The 18,886-nt window shown below is 41.6% G+C and overlaps 1 protein-coding gene across 1 annotated transcript in view; it reads left to right on the top strand.

Annotated features, from left to right (window-relative positions):
* Positions 1-3,003: 3,003 nt before the first annotated feature.
* The window catches only part of LOC107538169 (uncharacterized), a 38,925-nt gene continuing 23,042 nt past the window's right edge, over positions 3,004-18,886 (top strand). The window contains 2 exon segments of the mRNA XM_087822586.1: positions 3,004-3,300; positions 13,612-13,689. Coding sequence (XP_087678712.1) covers positions 13,657-13,689 — 33 coding nt within the window. The 5' untranslated portion in view covers positions 3,004-3,300; positions 13,612-13,656.

Genomic DNA, 18,886 nt, shown 5'->3' on the forward strand with positions numbered 1-18,886 from the left:
AATGCTGGGTTATCTCATAGACAATATCTATTATTTTTCCCCACACACAGGCCATGCTTTCTTGTTTATTTCCATGCCTCATAACTTTTTATTGAAAACTTGTTATGTTGAATAATATAAAGTAGAAATTCTGGCTATCTCTTCTTACCACGGTTTGCTGTTGTAGCTGTTTGCTGTTGGTGTTGCTCCTGTTTGACTCTAGCTTGCATTTGGGAAGATGTAATGTTACAGGTGGACAGGAACTTTCCTGATGAGAACCCTATACTGCTTTTATGATTTTATTTTAAATTAACATCAAACAGCATTGCTTTTCTGGACATATTCTTCTGTTCCAGGTTTCTAACATTTAACATTTAAACCTTTGACAAAAGTGTATTACACATGGTCACCTAGGACTTTTGTGTTTTTTAAATCTATTTGATGGAAAGTATTCAGTGGTGAGATTATATATATATATGTGTGTGTGTATATATATATATACACACACACATATATATACCTTCACATTACACCATGGACTGTGAGTGCCTTTTAAACCACTGCAAATAGTCTTTAGTGCCTTTGAATCCAATCAGACTAGAGAACCAATTCCAGAAATCCCAGAATCAATTCAGAATCTTTTGTTAAACTAAGGTACAAAAACAAGATTGGCCCTGGCCAGGTGGATCAGTTGTTTAGAATGTCATCCTGTACACCAAAAGGTTGTGGGTTTGATTCTGGTCAGGGCACATACCTAGGTTGCAGGTTCGATCCCCATTCATGGCATTTAAGGGGAAGCAACCAATCAATGTTTCTCTCTCTCCCTTCCCCTCTCTCTATAAAAGAAAAAATACAAAAACAAGATTGAATGGTTGTTCCTAACTATAATGGATGAAGTGAAAGAAATGAAATCATTACCTTAAGTCTTCAAATTCCGAGCTAGAATTATACATAAAAGACCGAAAAGAATCTACCTCTATCTGCCCTGGCCAGTGTGGCTCAGTTGGTTGGAGTGTCATCTCTGCCCCAGAAGGTTGCAGTTTTGATTCTGGCCAGGGCACATACCTAGGTTTCCAGTTCCATTCCTTTGTTGGGCACGTGCGCAGAGGCAACCAATAGATGTCTCTCTCTCACAACATTTCTCTCTCTTTCTCCCTCCTTAAAATCAATTTTAAAAAAGTAATCTATGTAAGCCCTGAAAGAAGCTTTTATCTCCTGCTGTCACAGAGCTGACATTTTTTAAAGCAAAACCCAGAGATTCAGTTTTAATTACAACGTGAGGTAAATTTCCAATTCTGCAGAGGGAATTCTGTTAAAAGTGAGTTTATTTATTTGGAAGAATGGATTCTTGAACACTGAAAAACATATGTAAAGGTTCTGATGAAGCTGGGGGCAAAATTTTACTAAAACTTTTTAGCTTGTAGAAATAGGCATACCACAAACCACCTGAGTTTAACCTTGCTTTGTTTCAATAAACTCTAATAACTTCCTCTAAGGAAGTTGCCTTGCAAGTCTCTGTTCATTCTCCTCAAGACACCCTTACAGCCCCGCCTCATTTCTAGTCCTCAGTCTCAGAAGACCACGAAGAGTGAGATAACAAGTCTGTCCCAGGAAGTGGTGCATTACACACCAAAGAACTGCCTGGTTTTTCTAATTTAGAAAGACATAAATCCAGGTAATATGTTTGGAAAGTGACATAAAGGGTGCAGGATAATGGGGGAAGGGACATAAAGTTGTATCAGGCCTACTTTTTTTGGTAATACTGAGACATTCTAGACTCAGTGTTTTAGCTTGAATGGAAATACAGGGCTCTAACAGTTTGGTTGGTTAGCTGCAAGATGGAAGAAAAAGATGACCTATAATAAATGAAGTTGAAATGCCAGAACTGTCTTGGTGTATTATACATTACAGTCTCCAAAGACTCAGGGAGACTGGAAAGTTAGAGAACACTTACTATATATACTCACTCCAGGAAGGACCAAAGCGTTGTCGTAAAAGGAACAATTCCCCGTGCGCAAGGAGGTCTGAAAAGTGTGGGGACAAATCCCAGGGCCTTTGGGGCGTTGTGCTCAGCCTCGGGCAGCTCTAGACAACCTGGGTATCCTAGCTCCGCGCGCTAAGAGCATTGTGGGTAGCGCAGTCCCGCGCCCCGGGGCACTGTGGGTAGCGTAGTCCCGCGCCCCGGGGCACTGTGGGTAGCGTAGTCCCGCGCCCCGGGGCACTGTGGGGACCGTAGTCCCGCCCTGGGCACTGTGGGTAGCGTAGTCCCGCCCTGGGGCACTGTGGGTAGCGTAGTCCTTCCCTGGGGCCCTGTGGGGACCGTAGTCCCGCCCTGGGCACTGTGGGTAGCGTAGTCCCGCCCTGGGGCACTGTGGGTAGCGTAGTCCTTCCCTGGGGCCCTGTGGGGACCGTAGTCCCGCCCTGGGCACTGTGGGGAGCGCTGTCCCAGGGCCGGCCGGTAGAGCTTGGTGTATGGCGAGACTGCTTTTGTGCTTTTGGAGGGGAAACCGAGTGGTTGTAGGTTGGGGGAGGGAACGGTCGCGAAAACCAAGGATGGCGGCGAGGCCAGGCTCGCGCTGGCCACGGGTTCCTCGAGGTTTGACTTTCGGGCGGGTGGGCGGCGGGGGCCCAGCGCCCTGTCCTGGTGGGACCTGCAGTAGTTCCTGTGATTTAGGGAACACAGGCGCCCCGGCTCAGAGCAAACGTGCTCACAGCTGTGGACTTGCAGCTCGGGCTTCCGTCCTGGGTATTCAGGAGGGCGCCGGGCCAGGTAGTGCCCGAGGACCCGGGTTTGGGGGAGCATTGGCTTGCAGACTTAGATGGGTGGTGGGGCGGCTGAGGCCCAGCGACTGGGGTCCGCGGCCTCAGAGCCTCGGGGAAGCTGGGAGTCCAGGCGGGGTCAGGGTGAAGGGTTGCGTGGGGCTTCCACGTGTCCATATGGCTCCCGCCAGTGTGGGGGCCCTTCCAAGGGCCTGGGGTAGAGTAAGTGGAGTGGCGCCCACGGGCAGGGAACTCCCCCATCCCAGCAGGGCTGCTGCCCCTCTGAATTACCGGGGAGGGGGGAGGGTAAGACATCTACACTTAAGTTTGTATTTTCAACTTTTCATCATGAAAACATTGCAAGATGTAGCCGTGAGGCTCCATGGATCCATCCCTCAGATTCACCACTTAACGAGAACCTGGCCTTTCCCCCAGATCTGCAAGTGTGCATCTCTGTGGGCACTGTCTCCACCCGGGAGCCCCTGCCAGGCCTGCAATCCCTGCCTCGGTGGGGAGTTCAGATCCGGGTTCTCACTGAAGCTGCCCTCAGTGTGGAAAGAGGTAAAACTTGTGTCCAGCACATGCTAAGTGCTTTGTGTTTTTACTGAACTCCATAGGCTCAAGGAAGATGATGTCATGCTGGGTGTTAGCATGACCTCAAAGCAGGCTTGCTCTAAAACCCACACCCTGACTCTGTAGGGACAGAGAACCTTCCAGGTTCTGCTACTTCAGTGAAGTGGACCCCAGCTGCAGGCTTGGGGGTTTCCAGCCTGCCCCCTGGGCTGGGAGAGGATCCTATGGCCGGAGCTGCTTCTCTCATGCCCAAGTCAGCCCTGGTGCACCCCATGCTTCTCCCACATCCAGAGGCATTGCCTGTTAGGTGGGGAGAAGGAGGGGCCTGGCAGCCCCTTCTCGGGTGGGCGGCGCGTCCTTGTGTTCCTGTGGTGCCTTTGCTCACAGTAGAGGGTCATTGCTTTGCAGGTCCCTGGTATCTTGTGTGTAGCATTTCTCTGTGGGCTGAGCTGCAGGTGGTTTCTCAGGTGCTTCCCGACATCTCCAGGGAGCTCCCTCCCTGACCCAGCTGTATTCTCTCGGCCTCTGAGCCCCGGAAGAACAAAGGTGGTGAGAAGTAGTGTTTAGAGAGCAGAAGTCCTATGTTGGCGGTGTGCTTTCTGCGCACTGCACAGTTTGTTTCCTCAGCCATCCTTGTACATTATGTAGAATTCTCATTTTATAGAGAGGGAAATGGTATAGTAACTTTTACCTTGGAGCCAGCTGTTCTTTAACTTTCAAAGTTTCAATGAAAATTTAAAAGGAGGTACTCTTTCAGGTTTGTCTTGTGCATCTGTGATAAAGATAAAACATTTGTTCACTTTCTCCTGATCCTTTGTCCTAGCCCCTAATGACATTAACTTTCCTTGATGACAGGGCACCAACAGAAGGCAGGAATCAGACCATCCAGTGTTCGTAGTTTATCCCCTCTTAAGGTTTTTTTTTCTACTTTTGGGGGTGTGTGAAGGGAGGTGGCTTATTAAATTTAAAATTATTGAAATCTGACAATACAGCCAAAACTAGTGAGAATACTGTAAGAGCACCTGCGTGTCCCTCTCAGCTTCAGCAGTTAGCATTCTGCTCTTTCAGTTTTCTCTGCTGAAGTACTTGCAGCAAACCCCAGATAACATTTTACCTGTAAATGCTTCAGGAGGTAATACTTTTGAATTCAGACTTTAAAGAAAATAACCTTTATACCGTATTTTCTTACCCTACAAAATTAACCCCAATTCATTAATGTCATTTAATATTCAAGCTGTGTTCAGTTCCCCCAGTTGTCACAAAATTCCTTGCTATACAGTTCAAAGCCTGCTGTCAACAGCCCAGGTAAGAGGCATGTATAGGACAGTATTGGGATTTCTGCCTTCTGAATCCCTTCGCTCTTCTCACCCATTCCAGCTCTGCTGATCTTGTTAATGGCAGGAGTCCACCTCTGGGCACATACTGCATGACCTCAGGGGTCTTGCCTCCTTGAGTTTTCCAGATTTCCCACTATCTGATAAGCTGTTAAGTCTTGTCCATTCTTGCTCTTCTCCTTTCTCCTCACCTTCAGTTAGCTCAGCATATTGTCTTTCCCCATGTTCCAGTTCACCTTCCTGCTGCAGAAAGGTCCTCCTCTCTTTATTGTGGGTTTTGAAGTCAGACTCAACCTCCATTGGTACGGACTCTGTGACCCTGTGCATTTGCCTTCACTGGGTGTCACTCCCTTTTTCCCATCAGTAAAATAGGGCTAATAGCAATGTCAGGGTTGGGAGGTGGAAAGGTGATCTTCAGAAGTGGTGAGGGCTCAGGGACAGTGCACTGAGGTGATGGTGATGCTCCATTCTGACCTGGCCACTCAACAGCCTTCCCAGAACCATCACCCTTCACTCCAGCTGGCTTACTGCCACATGGGAGTCTACTCCACTGAGGGGAGTTTTACTCCCTCATGCCTTTATGCTATACACATTCACCCTGTCAACTAGCTGAGATGCTTCTCTAGTGCAGAGATTTGAGTGTTCTCTGACTGTTATTCCTAGAGCACTTCTACGTGAGGACTTCGGGGCTCGCCTGGTGCATACCGACTGAGATTGTCCCACTGGTGTTGACATGGTTCTCTGAAGGACAGGCACCTTGTCTAGCTCCCGGCTCCTCCTGAGTCACTGCTTGGTACCCAGATGTGAGGCTATGAGGGGTTGTCCTTTCTGCCTGGAAATCAACATTTGTGGGGGGAGGAGTGATGGAAACTCAAGTGGGAAATGGTGTTGGGCTATTATTGGGGAGGGTTGTGGGTGGCAAGATAATAGGTGTGGATCTTGTTCTGTGGCCAGTGAGAACCACTGCTGGGTATTGACCAGAGGAGGATCATGATTTCTTCCTTCAGTTATTACCTCATTTCTTTGCTCCCCTTTATAATGAAAGTCATCCTGAGAATTGTTTGTGCTTGATAAATGCAGTTTTTCTCCACCCAGTGTCTATTTAATTTCCAGACATTTTGGGATTTTTCTAGATAGCTTATTGTTACTGTTTCTTATTTAATTCCATTCAGGTCAAAGACAAAGTATGTACAATGTCAGCCCTTGTAAGTTGGGAGTTATTTCCCGACCCAGTATATACCTGGTGAATGTGCCCTGGGCCCTTGAAAAAAATGTATTCTGCAGTTGTTGGGTGTTGTTCTAATACTGTGTTAGCTCAAGTTGCTTGATTGTTATATCCAGATCTTTTATAGCCTTATGATTTGTTTAATTATTTTTATCAATTTACTGAGCAATAGTTTCATCATTTTATCATTTACTGTGACAGGGTATTAAATTCTTCAATTTGATTGGATTGTGGAATTTTCTTTTCTCTCAATTCTGTTTTTTTGTTCATTTGTTTTTGTTTTTTTGCTTCATGAATTTGGAAGCACTATTATAAAATGTGTATACATTTACCTTTGGTGTATTTTCTGAAGAAGTGACTCTTTCATTATGATGAAACGTGTCTTTGTGTCTCTGGTAACACTCTTTGTTTTGAAATATGCTTTGTCTGATATAGCACCACTCGTCTTCCTATGCTGACTGTATGCATGTTGTGTCTTTTCCCACCTGTTCTTTCAGCTGACCTGTCTATAGTTAGTATGCTGCTTTTGTTTTTTAAATCTTCACTAGAGGAGATGTTTTTCATTGCTTTTTTAGAGAGAGGAAGGAAGAGAGAGAAACATTGATGTGAGAAAAACATCAATTGGTTGCCTCCCACATACACCCTGACCAGGATTGAACCTGAAACCTTTGGTGTACAGGACATCACTCCAACCAGCTGAGCCACCTGGCCAGGGCTAAAGTGTGCTTCTTGTGGACAGCATATGATTGGGCCTTGTGTTTTTTTAAATCCTCACCAGAGGATATGCTTACTGACTTTAGAGAGAGGGGAAGGAGGAGGGAGGAAGAGAGAGAAAGAAAGAAACAGAGAGAGAGAGAGAGACACCTCAGTGTGAGAGAACATCAATTGTGCTCTGTACATGCCCTGATGGTGCCTCGACCGGGGATTGAACCCGCAATTTGGGTATGTGGGAGAATGTTCCAGTCAACTGAGCCACACCGGACAGGGCAGAGCCTTGCTTTTTTATGCAGTCTCACAGTCTATTCCTTTTAATTAATTGGTGGGTTTATTTCATGTAATTATCAGTATGGTTAGATTTAGGTCTCTGTTTTCTATTTGCCCCTCTGTTTTTTGTTCCTCTGTTATTACTCCTGCCTTCTTTGGGTCAATTTCTTTTTTTTGGAATTCCACTTGTTTTAATTGCCATTTAGCAATTACTGCTTTGCATTTTTACTTTTTGTAGTGGTTGCTCTAGATAGGACCACATACATCCGTAACTTTGCAGTCTACTTAGAGTTAATATTGTACCAGTTCATGTAAAATGAGGGAGCTTGCAGTCCTTCACTCCCCCATTCTTTATGCTTTAGTTGTCGTGGGTATTGCATCTACATATGCCATCAATCACAATGTGATTTCAACGTTTTTGCTATAAACAGCCATATGTATCTTTAAGAAATCAGGAGGGAGGAAAGAGGTAGACTTTTCTTTGTATGAACACACTTACCAGTTCCGGTGATCTTCAACCATCACAGAAGATCCAGGTCTGCTGTTGGCATCATTTCCCATGAGCCTGAAGAAGTAAACCACTTCTCATAGCAAAGACTGCTGGCAATAACTTCTTCTGACTCTCTCATCAATCCCAGGTACTTTGGGAATGGCTGGATCATAGGTATATGTTTTTCATTACAGGAAACAGCCATACAGTTTCCAAAACTTGTGCAGTTTTACACTTCCACAAGCACTGTATGAGGGTTCTGTTGCCTCCTGCCCTTCCCAACACTGGTATTGTCTTCAAGCCCTTTTAGTTGATACAAAGTTTGTTATTAAGTTGATCTGTTTTATACTTCTTTTCCAATCTTTATTTCTTTTAATTATTTTTTTCACTGTTGGCATTATTTATGTCTTCTAATCAAAAGTTGCTTAGAGCTGGTGAGATCAGACATCTTTTCTTTGTTCCTGATTTCAGGAAATTCATTCAATATTTACTAGTTTACTGAGAGTTTTTAACCATTGACTCTTGTCATATGTTTTTTCTGCATCTATCAAGGTGATTTTTATACTTTATCCTATTAATGAAAATAATTGATTTTTTTTTTTCAACTGTTAAACTAACATTGCATTTCTTGCCTAAAATCTCACATGTTCATGATACATCATCCTTATATTGTTAGGTTCAGCTTGCTAATGTTTTAAAGGACTTTTACATGAAAGATACTCGTCTGTGATTTTCCTTCTTGTCATGTCTTGTTCAGGTCTCGGTATCTGGGCTATGCCAGCCTCATAAAGTGAATTGGGAAGTAATCCCTTCTCTTCCTACTTAATATTTGATAGGATTTATCAATGATCCTGAACTTCTCTTTCTGATAAAGTTTAAAATTATGATTTCAATATCTTGAGCAGATATAAGACTATTCCAAATATCCATATTAATTTTGATAAGTTTTGTTTGCAAAGGATCTGTCCATTCCATCTAACTTTGGATCAACAGTTTATTCTTATTTTTTAATTTTCTTTATTTTTTAATCCTTACCTGAGGATATTTATTCTATTGATTTTTATAGAGAGTAGAAAGGAGGGAGGGAGGGAGAGAGAGAGAGAGAAACATTGATGTGAGAGACACATCGATTGGTTGCCTCCCACCCCCCCCCCCCCCCCGCAGCTGGGGCCGGGAATTGAACTGCAGTGCAACCCAAGTAGGTGCCCTTGACAGGATCGAACCTGAGACGCTTCAGGCTGACACTCTAACCACTGAGCCAGGGCAACAGTTTATTTTTTAATAGGAATCTCTCCCTGTCCTTTTAAGGCTTGTATGGTTTGTAATGTGTCCTCTTTCGATCCTGGTATTGATTGATTGACTTTCCTTTTGTTGTTATTTAATAACTCTTCCTAGGGGTTTAGCACTTTTTGTGTAAGAGATTTGACTCTTTTTTTTATTGTGATAACATATATTTACCCTCTTAACAAATGTGTACAGTACAGTACTGTTCATTGTATCCACACTGCTGTACAGCAGATCTCTAGAACATTTTCATCTTGCACGAGTGAAACTTACCCATTGAACAACTGCTTGTGTCCGCTTCCCTCCAGCTCTTGGTAACCAACTGCCAGCTATTCTCCATTCTGTTTAGATACCTCACATAAGTGGAATAATGCAACATTTGTCTCTGTGACTGACATTTTTCACTTTGCATAGTGTCCTCAGGGTTCATCCATGTTATAGGAAAAGGCAGGATTTCCTTCCTTTCTAAGACTGAATGAATAATATCCCACTTTATGTTCTTGCCACTTTTTCTTTACCCTTCATCTATGGATGGACATTTAAGTTGCTTCCACACCTTGGCTAACATGGCTGTGTAAATACAGTATCTTTTCAAGATCCTGTTTTCAGTTTTTTGGGGTATATATCCAGAAATGGGTTTGATGGATCATACTTTTATTGTTAATTTTTTTAGCAACTTTCCTACTATTTTCAATAGTGGCTGCACCACTTTATAATCTTAGCAGCGGTGGATTGGGTCTTTCTCCACACCCTTTCCAAAACTTATTTTCTGTGTTTTGTTTCGTTTTTTAAATAATGGCCATTCTAACAGGTAAAGATAGTATCTCATTGTGATTTTGATTTGTGTTTTCCCGCTCATTTGTGATGTTTAGCATCTTTTCATGTGTTATTGACAATTTGTATCTCTTGTTTTGGAGAAATGTTAATTCAAGTCCTTTGCCCACTTTTCAGTCAGGTTATTTATTTTTAGGTGAGGAGTTGTAGTTCTTTTAATATTCTGGGTGTTAACCCCTTATCTGGTATATGGTTTGCATCTATTTTGTCCCATTCTGTACGTTGCCTTTACACTGTGTTGTTTCCTTTACTGCGCAGTTTTTAAGTTTAGTCTCATTTCTCTACTTTTGCTTTTGTTGCTGGTGCCTTCGGTGTTATTGACAATTCCATTGTTATGAAGCGTTTTCCCTGTTTCCTTTTTATAGTTTTAGGCCTGGGGCTTAGCAATTCTAATATTTGCAAATTATCAACCTTAATTATCTTTATAGTTTTATTTATATTTCATTGATTTTTCCTGTTTATTGCTTATTATCTTGTTATTTAACTTTTGTTATCTTCATTTCCTAACTTGGGTGGGAGCTGATTTTTTTTAATTAAAAATGTTCTCCTTTTCTGGTGCATTCATTTAAAGATACAACTTTCCCTTTAAGAACTGCTTCAGCTGTATTAGTTTGCTAGAACTGCTGTGACAAAGCACCACAAACCAGGTGGCTTAAATAGCAGAAATGGATTTTTTCACAGTTCCAGAGGCTGGAAGTTAAAGATCAGGTGTTGACAATGCTGGTTTCTTCTGAGGCCTTTCTTGGGCTTGTAGATGGCCTTCTCCCTGTTTACATCCTCTGCTCTGGAAACCTCTATTCAAATCCTTCTTATAAGGGTAACAGCATATTGGACTAAGCCCACCTTAATAATATCATTTTAACCTATTACCTCTTTAAACGGCCAATCGCCAGATACAGTCACATTCTATAGTACAGGGGGACGAGGGCTTTGACATATGAATTTGATAGGGGACACGTGGTACAGCCCATAACAACGCCATGTCACAAATGTGGTTAGTTGTGATATGTTTTCTGTGTTATGTTTATTAGAATCATTCCATTCATAGCATTTCTTCATGTCCCTTGGGATATTTGCTTTCATCTATATCTCCTTTAGACCAATGCAGCTTAATTTCTAATTATGGAGGTCTTTCTAGATGTCTTAGTGTTATTGGTTTCTTCTTTAATTCCATCTTGGGCAAAGAACATACTCTCTAAACTTCAGTCCTTGGTAACTTGTTTTATATGCCTTAGAATTTCATTTATCTTGGTGAAGAGTCTGTGTGTACTTCTGCACTCGGGTTTGTGTTCTCTGTAAGTTTAAATTAGATCAATACTGCCTGGTAGTTTTTTCAAATCTTCTGTTTCCTTCCTATTTTATATCAGTTTGCTTTTTCGTTTGCTGAAAGATGTAGTGAGTTTTCTTAATTCTGATTATGATTTTTTTTTCTCTCTTTCACTCTGTCATTTTTTTCTTCAGGTATTTTCTCCCAATCTATGACTTGACTTTTTATTTTCTTACCAGTATTTTATAGAGCAGAAGGTTTTAATCTTAACAGAATCCAATTTACCAATTTTTTCTTTCACGGATTGTGCTGTTGGTGTTATATGTGAGAAGATATTGCCACACCCAAGGTCACCTAGATTTTCTCCTAGGAGTTTTATAGTTTCACATTTTCCCTTTAGGTCTATGACCCATTTAGAGTTAATTTTTGTGAAAGGTGTAAGACCTGTGTCTAGATTCTTATTTATTTGGCATGTGGAGGTTCAGTTGTTCCAGTACTACCATTTATGGAAAATACAGTCTTCTCTCCAGTGAATATCCTTTGCGCTTTTCTCAAAGATTGGTTGACACTATCTATTTGGGTCTATTCTACGCTTTTCATTCTGTTCCATTGATTCATTTTTTAAAAAAACTTAGTTACATTCAATATTATTTTGTATTAGTTATAGGTGTACAATATAATAGTTAGACAATATACTTTACAAAGTGGTCCCCTCAATATTTCCAGTACCCACCTGGCACTATACACAGTTATTACAATATGCTGTACTTACATCCCCATGACTATTTCTTAACTACAAATCTGAGTTTTTTCAAATTTATCTTTTTGCCATAGCTTTATACTGTTGTAACATCCAGTTGTGTCAGTCTTCTGAGTTTGTAATTCTTCAGTATTGTGTTGGTCTTTCCACATAATCTTTCGAACCAGTTTGTTGCTATACTCAAGGTAAGTTGCTGGGATTTTGATGAAGTTTGCACTGAATATGGATGGATCAAGTTGAGAAGAACTGACACCTTCATATGGAGCCTCCCTATCCATAATGTGGACTATCTCTCCATTTATTTAGATCTTCTTTGGTTTCTTTCAGCAGAGTTCTGTAATTTTCCTCATATAGATCTTATACAATTTTTAAAAAATACTTATACCTAAGAATTTCACTTTACTGTGAGCTAATATAAATGTTGTGGTGGTTTTAACTTCAAATTCCATTTGTTCATGGTTGGTATATAGGAAAGCAGTTGATTTTTGTATATTAACCTTGTATCCTCAATCTTGATGTAATAACTTATTAGTTCCAGAAATTCCTTGTTGATTCCTTGGGGTTTTCTACATAGACAGTTAGGTCATCCGCAGACAAAGACAGTTTTATCTCTTCTTCCCCAATATATATTTCTTTTATTTCCTTTTCTTGTCTTCTTACATTAGCTAGGAATTCCAGTATGATACTGAATAGGAGTGCTGATAGGGGACATCCTTGCCTTGTTTCTGATCTTAGCAGGACAGCGTGGAGTTTCTCATCATTAAATATGATGTTAGCTTTAGACTTTGCACTCTTTATTTAAGCATAGCCACAGTTATTTGCAGAGGGTATGAGTACAGCCCAATCTTACCCTAAGCTGAATAAAATTAATATTATTTAATGCCATCTAATATCTATTCAGTGTTCAGATTTCCATGATTACCTCAAAAATGTCTAACCAGAGGTCCACATGTTGCATGTGATTGATATGTCTCCTAAGTCTCCCTTGATTCCATAAGAGTGCTTGCATGCCTCCCCTTCTCTCCCTTACCACCTTTCTCCGTTAACTTGTTGAAGGCCTTACATTTTAAGAAAATTACAAATATGTCAAGTCACCCCTCAGAATTTCAGCCACATTTCTTTTTTTAAAAAAAGTTCTTATTGAATTTTTAGAGAGAGAGAAAGGGAGAGGAATAGAGAGACAGAAACATCGATGAGAGAAAAACATCAATCAGCTGCCTCCTGCATACCCCCTCCTGGGGATCCAGCCTGAATCCCAGGCATGTACTCTTTCCTGGAATCGAACCTGTGACCTCTTGGTTCATAGGTCAGTGCTCAACCATGTAGCCACACCGGCAAGGCTCCACTACATTTGACTCATTTTTCTCTGTACTAGAATATCATGATCACCCTGAACAATATTCACAATAATTCTCTAACATCATTTAATACCCAGTTCATATTGAACTGTCATTCAGAGTCCGTAAAATGTTCATTTGTGCAAACAAGGCCTATAGATGACATCTGAAGAATGGTTTCTCTCTTAAGTTACTTTGCATTAAGAAAAATCTCCCTTGTTAAAAATTTCTTTATGAAATTCATTTGTTGAAGATCTGGGCCATTTGCTGACTGCCCATTCTTAAATTTCAAGACATATTTCAATTCTTGGGAACCTAGTCTTGGATATATAAGTGGAGGGGAAGTTGAAATAAGGTTATAGCTTCCACCCTGCTTCAAGTTTCCCCCAAATCTACATTCTGTGGAGCCTGTGGTGTTCTCTGTTTTGACGATCCTGGGCCTTGTCCTTTGTCCTCAGGGCAGATGTGGCTGGGGAACTTCTGTTTTCAGTATGTTAGGTCACTTTATTTCTCAATGTGAATGCTCACCTGAGGCCCTTTCCACTTAAGTCCACACAGTGACAAAGTCTCACCAGCTGCTGGGGACTTCATTTTCCAACCAATCCTTGGGGCTGAGCCCCCTGCTGGCCCAGCTCTGGGGGCCGTAGTTACAGGACGCTGGTTAAGGATGAGCTACTGCGATGCCCTACAACCTGCCTTCCGTACTGCGCCTCACTCCTGCTGAACCGGGATGCTAGCTGGAGGGGTGATCCTCCTAAGCACCCCCCACTTTTCTCTTCCCCAGCTCTGCCTGTGCACGTGACTCAACTCTTGGACGAGCACGAGGAATATGGCTCCAGGGCTCCTGACAACCAGGGATGAGGTGAGTCCCGAAATTCCTTTCTAGCTCTTGCAGGATGCGCCCATTGCATTGTCTTGTCCTAACACCTTGCTGGTATTAGGCCGTACCTAGCCTGACCTTGGAGGTGGGGCCCATCTTACCTGGAGCCTTCTCTTGGACTCCTCTGCTTCATTCACAACTCAGGCATTCACCAAGTGGGAAACTCTGATTGAAGTTAAGTTAAAAATAGTGGGTGTTCATGCTTATGCGCCCAGCAATATCCGGGCCCAAATAAAGTGGAGGAAAGCTTTTGAGGGAGGAACTGACTGTGCCCCCTGACCAACCCCCTAATGACCTCGGCAAAGTGAAGAGCTGAGGGAAGGCATTTCTGTTGAAATGGGGCAGGAACCATAGTGTGTCTCAGAGTCTGGGTGACTGACAGTCTGTCCCTCACCATATGGGAAGCTTGGAGCTGCCAGTGGCCTTTGGTCACAGCAGTTTTCTCTGTGTAGAGGTTAGGGTGCTGAACTGCTGTTGCTTGTGACTCACGGATAGATTTAGTTTGGTTGGGTCCATGCTTTATATTTATATTGGAAGATTACATCTAAAGGTCTGGATTGCCAGCTTCTCTGAGAACAGAGTATTTCCCCCTGTCCTACATCTACACTCCTGGTAGGTGACTAGTGGCTGGAGCCAAACTGTCTCCACAGTGTAGTCACACTGCTTTCACCCCAAGGCTGAGGCGCCTGCTACACTCACTCTTTATTTGCCTGGCCCCTGAAGGTTTTGCCTTCACCCCCTCTGAGCCTGGATGGAGATGATCAGGTAGGAAATAAATAGTAACTGAATGAATATATGTCCTAATAGAAAGATTTTCTAATCTAAGACGGCAGCATGGGAACTTGTCATAACCAAATGCAGTTAATATTTACTGACCATCTAAATAGATGCTGCTGGGGCACTTCCGTGCTGGTTGGGTCCATGATACATCATAGTGTCAACTGTGCTAATTCAGATTTGTATTCCCTGTTCTATAAATATGTCCAAGGTAGATTTTTTTTTGAAAGATGTGAACTTGATGTTAATACTGGGCTCATATGTTAGCTATTTGCCTGTTACTGTGTAAGTTAAAAATGTCTATAGTTTTGATGTTGTCAACATCATTGAGAGCTGTGTGTCCCTCAGCTGTCAAACATTTTATACTTGAGCAGAAATGTGTATATTGTACATATAATTCAGAATGCTCCCTATCATAACAGGGAAACTTTTCTTTTGTATGTTTCATTTTCCCATTTCTGGTGTTAATAAAGAAGCATTTTTGGCCAGAATGGAATGCTCTACCAGCTTACTTTTCCCATCCCTACTCTGCCACTTCCTGTGGGACCCTTAGCATATCCTGAACTGAATCCTGTCTGACCAACATCTCTCAATAAACAAGTTTTCCTTTGATTCGCTTCCTTGTGAAAGATTGATGCCAGGTATGAGCATCTGAGTGGGTTAGTTTTTTAAGGTGAAGTTTCCATACCTGTAAGTGTGTCAGGCACTCAACATACTTGTTTCATAAAGAGACCACTAATTTTGAAAGAATGAAGGAACAAAGGGGTTTGTTTTGCTGTTTGTTATTTGAGGCACACAAGTTACATATGTTAGGACTCTTTAAACTGCATTTCCAGGTACTTTGTATGTGTTGGATCTGAATTATATAGAATATTCTGGCCTACACATACAACATGACACTTGGCCAATTCCGCTCAGGGCTTTTTCCTGAAAGGAGAAATTTTAATATTGTATTTCCACCAACAGTCCCTTCAGGTATTTCTAACATGCACTTCAAAACTCTCCCAGACTCTACCCATTACACAGTTCCAAAGCCACTTCCATACTTTTAAGTGTTGGTTACTGTAGCGCCCCACTCTCAGAACCAAAATCTAATCTGAATTAGTTTGCTGGGGCTGCCACAACAAAATACCTAACTTGTGGCTTAAACAACAGAAATTAATTTCTCATAGTTCTCGAGCCTGGGACGTGTAGGATCAAGATGCCAGCTGACTTGATTCCTGGTGAGGGCTCTCTTCCTGGCTTGCAGATGCCTATTTTCTTGTTATGTGCTCACATGGCAGAGACAGAGAGCGTACGAGAGCTCTGGTGTCTTCCTTTTCTTATAAGGCTCCAGCCTATAATATCAGGGCCCCACCACCTTTATGACCTCATTTAACCTTACTTCCTTAGAGGCCATATTGTTATTGGAGTAATTGGGTGTCCTGTTCCCCACTGGGTGCTTGGAGTAGAGTTCTTACGATATCTCGAGAAAATTGATTTTCTGAGACTAGCCTGGGAAAATAAGTGATTTTTATTTGTGTCGAATTACAATCCTGGATTTTCAAAGACCCATTTCCCTTAATCCAGTTATAGAAGAAGTGTAGCTGGGGTTTGAGTAGAGCTAGAAGCAGAGTCAGAGTCCAGAGTTTCCTTTCCATGTTGGAGCCAGGTCCAGTTCAGCACCAGGCTAGCAGCAGTCCATTAGTCCATTCTGTTTGGCCAAATACAGAAGAGTGCGCCCCAAGCAATTAGAGTCCCAAGAGCATAAGAGTAACCAAGAGAGCGAACTCCTTTGTTTAGCACCCATGCAGTGGCCATGCCCGTTCTAGCCAATGACCTGTTCCCCGGTGTGACTGAGAGGCAAGTACCTTCCCGACATCACCCCATCTTTACTGGGCATGTGTCTATTCTCCCCTTGTCCAGTCCCTTCCCTTAGTGATCTGCAGGGAATAGACTGGTGGCTCCTTCAAAAGTGTAAACCTTTAGCTTCCTGGTGAAGCTGCCCAAATGGCATGCCTATAATGTTTGGCCTTCCCTTTTGCTCCATTCCTCTTATTAATAACTAGGTTATTAAAATGGTATCAATATCTCCAGATATAGACACTTTTGTGGGTTAGGACTTAACATATGAATTTTCAGAGGACACGGTTCAGCCCATACCACCCCATAAATCTTCGTGAATGTGGAAAAGCCTTTAGTCGAAATTTACAAGCATCAGAGAGATTCCACAAGCCAAAATTCAAGGGGGTAGAGAAAACCCTATAAATACAGTGAATGTGAAGCTCTGGATTTAAAATCAACATGCAAAAGTCAGTTGTATTTCTGTACATTTCCAGTGAACTATCCTAACAAAAATTTTTTTAATTCCACTTAATAGCATCAAAAAGAATAAAATGCTCACCAGTGAATTTAACCATTAAAGCAAAAGACTTGCTCACCCAAACTACAAAACATTCCTGCAATCACAGATGACCTAAATAAATGGGAAGACTTCCCATGCTTATGGATTAGAAGACTTAATATTGCTAAGGTGACTGTAGCAGTGAAAGGGATCTACAGATTCATTCCAGTCCCTATCAAAATCTCATGTATGTGTTGTAGGTCTAGAAAAACCTGTCCTAAAATTCATTTGGAATCTCACAGAACCCTGAATATCCAAAACCAGTTTAAATAGAAAAAGAACAACTGGAGGATTCACACTGCCTGATTTCAATAGTTAGTACCAAGCTAAAAACAGTGAGAAAATGGTTGTATTGCCTTAAGGATAAAAATATAGATCTCAGAATAGAAATGAGAGCTCAGAAAACATAATCCTCACATATGTGATCAATTGGTTTTTGGCAAGGGTGCCAAGTCCATTCAGTTGGAAAAGGACCATCTATACAAGTGGTATTTGGACCACTGGATATCCATAGTTAAAAGAACACACTTAAGATAATGAAACATTAGAAAGCCTCTGCAAAGAAACAGAAGTTATGGTGAATAATTATATGGAAAGTTCAGAGCTGAAAAATACTTACCTGAAGGAAAAGCTCAGGAGATGAGCTTACTAGCAGATTCGAGGTAACAGAAATGAATGAACTAAAGGATAGAACAATATAAATTACCCAGTTTGTACAACTGGGAGAAGATATACTGGGGAGAAAATGTACAGTCTTGAGAACTGTGGGAGTGTAACAGAATATCTAACAGTTGTGCCTTTGTAGTTCTGGAGACGTGAAGGACGACAGGGTTGAAAAAGTCTTAGAAGAATCAATGCCTGCAAACCTCCCAAATTTGGCAAGGGATGAAAACCTACAGATCCATAGCTCCAAGTGTATGTCAAACATGATAAACCCACTGAAATCCCTGCTAAGACACATTATAATGAATCTTCTGAAGACTAAAAATGTGGAAAACACCTTGAAAGGAGCCAGAAAAATAGAACACATTTTCCTCATAGGTTAAAATCTATGAGAATGGTAGTGGATTTCTCACCAGATGACCTAGGTTAGATGGAAAGGATGCAAAGTTTTTCAGGGTCTTCCAGACCCTGAAATGCTCCTATTTCTACTTCTAATTACAGCAGTTCCTTTAACATTTTCTGCGATGATGGTTTGGTGATGATAAACTCCTTTAGCCTTTTTTTGTCTAGGAAGCTATTTATTTCAACATCTATTTTGAATGATAGCCTTGCTGGATAGAGTAGTCTTGGTTTCAGATCCTTGTTTTGCATTACCTTGAATACTTCATACCATTCCCTTCTAGCCTGCAGAGTTTCTCATGAGATGTCATCTGACGGCCTTATGCGAGCTCCTTTGTAGGTAACAGATTGCTTTTCTCTTGCTGCCTTTAAGATTCTCTGTCTTGAACTTTTTGCATTTTAATTGTGATGTGTCTGGGTGTGGGCCTCTTTGGATTATTTTCCCTTGGGACTCTCTGTGCCTTTTGAACTTGTGTGAGTTTTTCCTTGACCAGGTTAGGGAAATTTTCTGCCATTATTTCATCAAACGGGTTCTCTAACTCTTGCTTAATTTCGACCTCCTCTGGCACTCCTATGATGCAAATATTGTAACATTTCATGTTGTCCCACAACTCCCTTAAGCTGTCCTCCTGTTTTTTAATTGTTTTTTTCTTTTTGGATCTCTGATTGATTTTTTCTACCCTGTCTTCTAATTCACTGATCTGATCCTCAGCTTCCTCTAATCCGCTGTTTATTTCTTCCAATGTATTCTTTATTTCTGCTATGTCATTCTTCATTTCTGACTGGTCATTTTTCATAGTTTCCTTATCTTTTTTCATGCTGTTGAGCATCCTTACAATCAGTATTATGAACTCTATATCTGATAGATTGCTTATCTCTATTTCATTTAGCTCTTTTTCTAGAGACTTCTCTTGTTCTTTCATTTAGAGGGTTTTTTTTGTCTCCCCATTTTAGCCA

Source organism: Miniopterus natalensis, chromosome 12 (assembly GCF_054644295.1).
Source record: "Miniopterus natalensis isolate mMinNat1 chromosome 12, mMinNat1.hap1, whole genome shotgun sequence".
NCBI classification, from domain to species: domain Eukaryota; kingdom Metazoa; phylum Chordata; class Mammalia; order Chiroptera; family Miniopteridae; genus Miniopterus; species Miniopterus natalensis.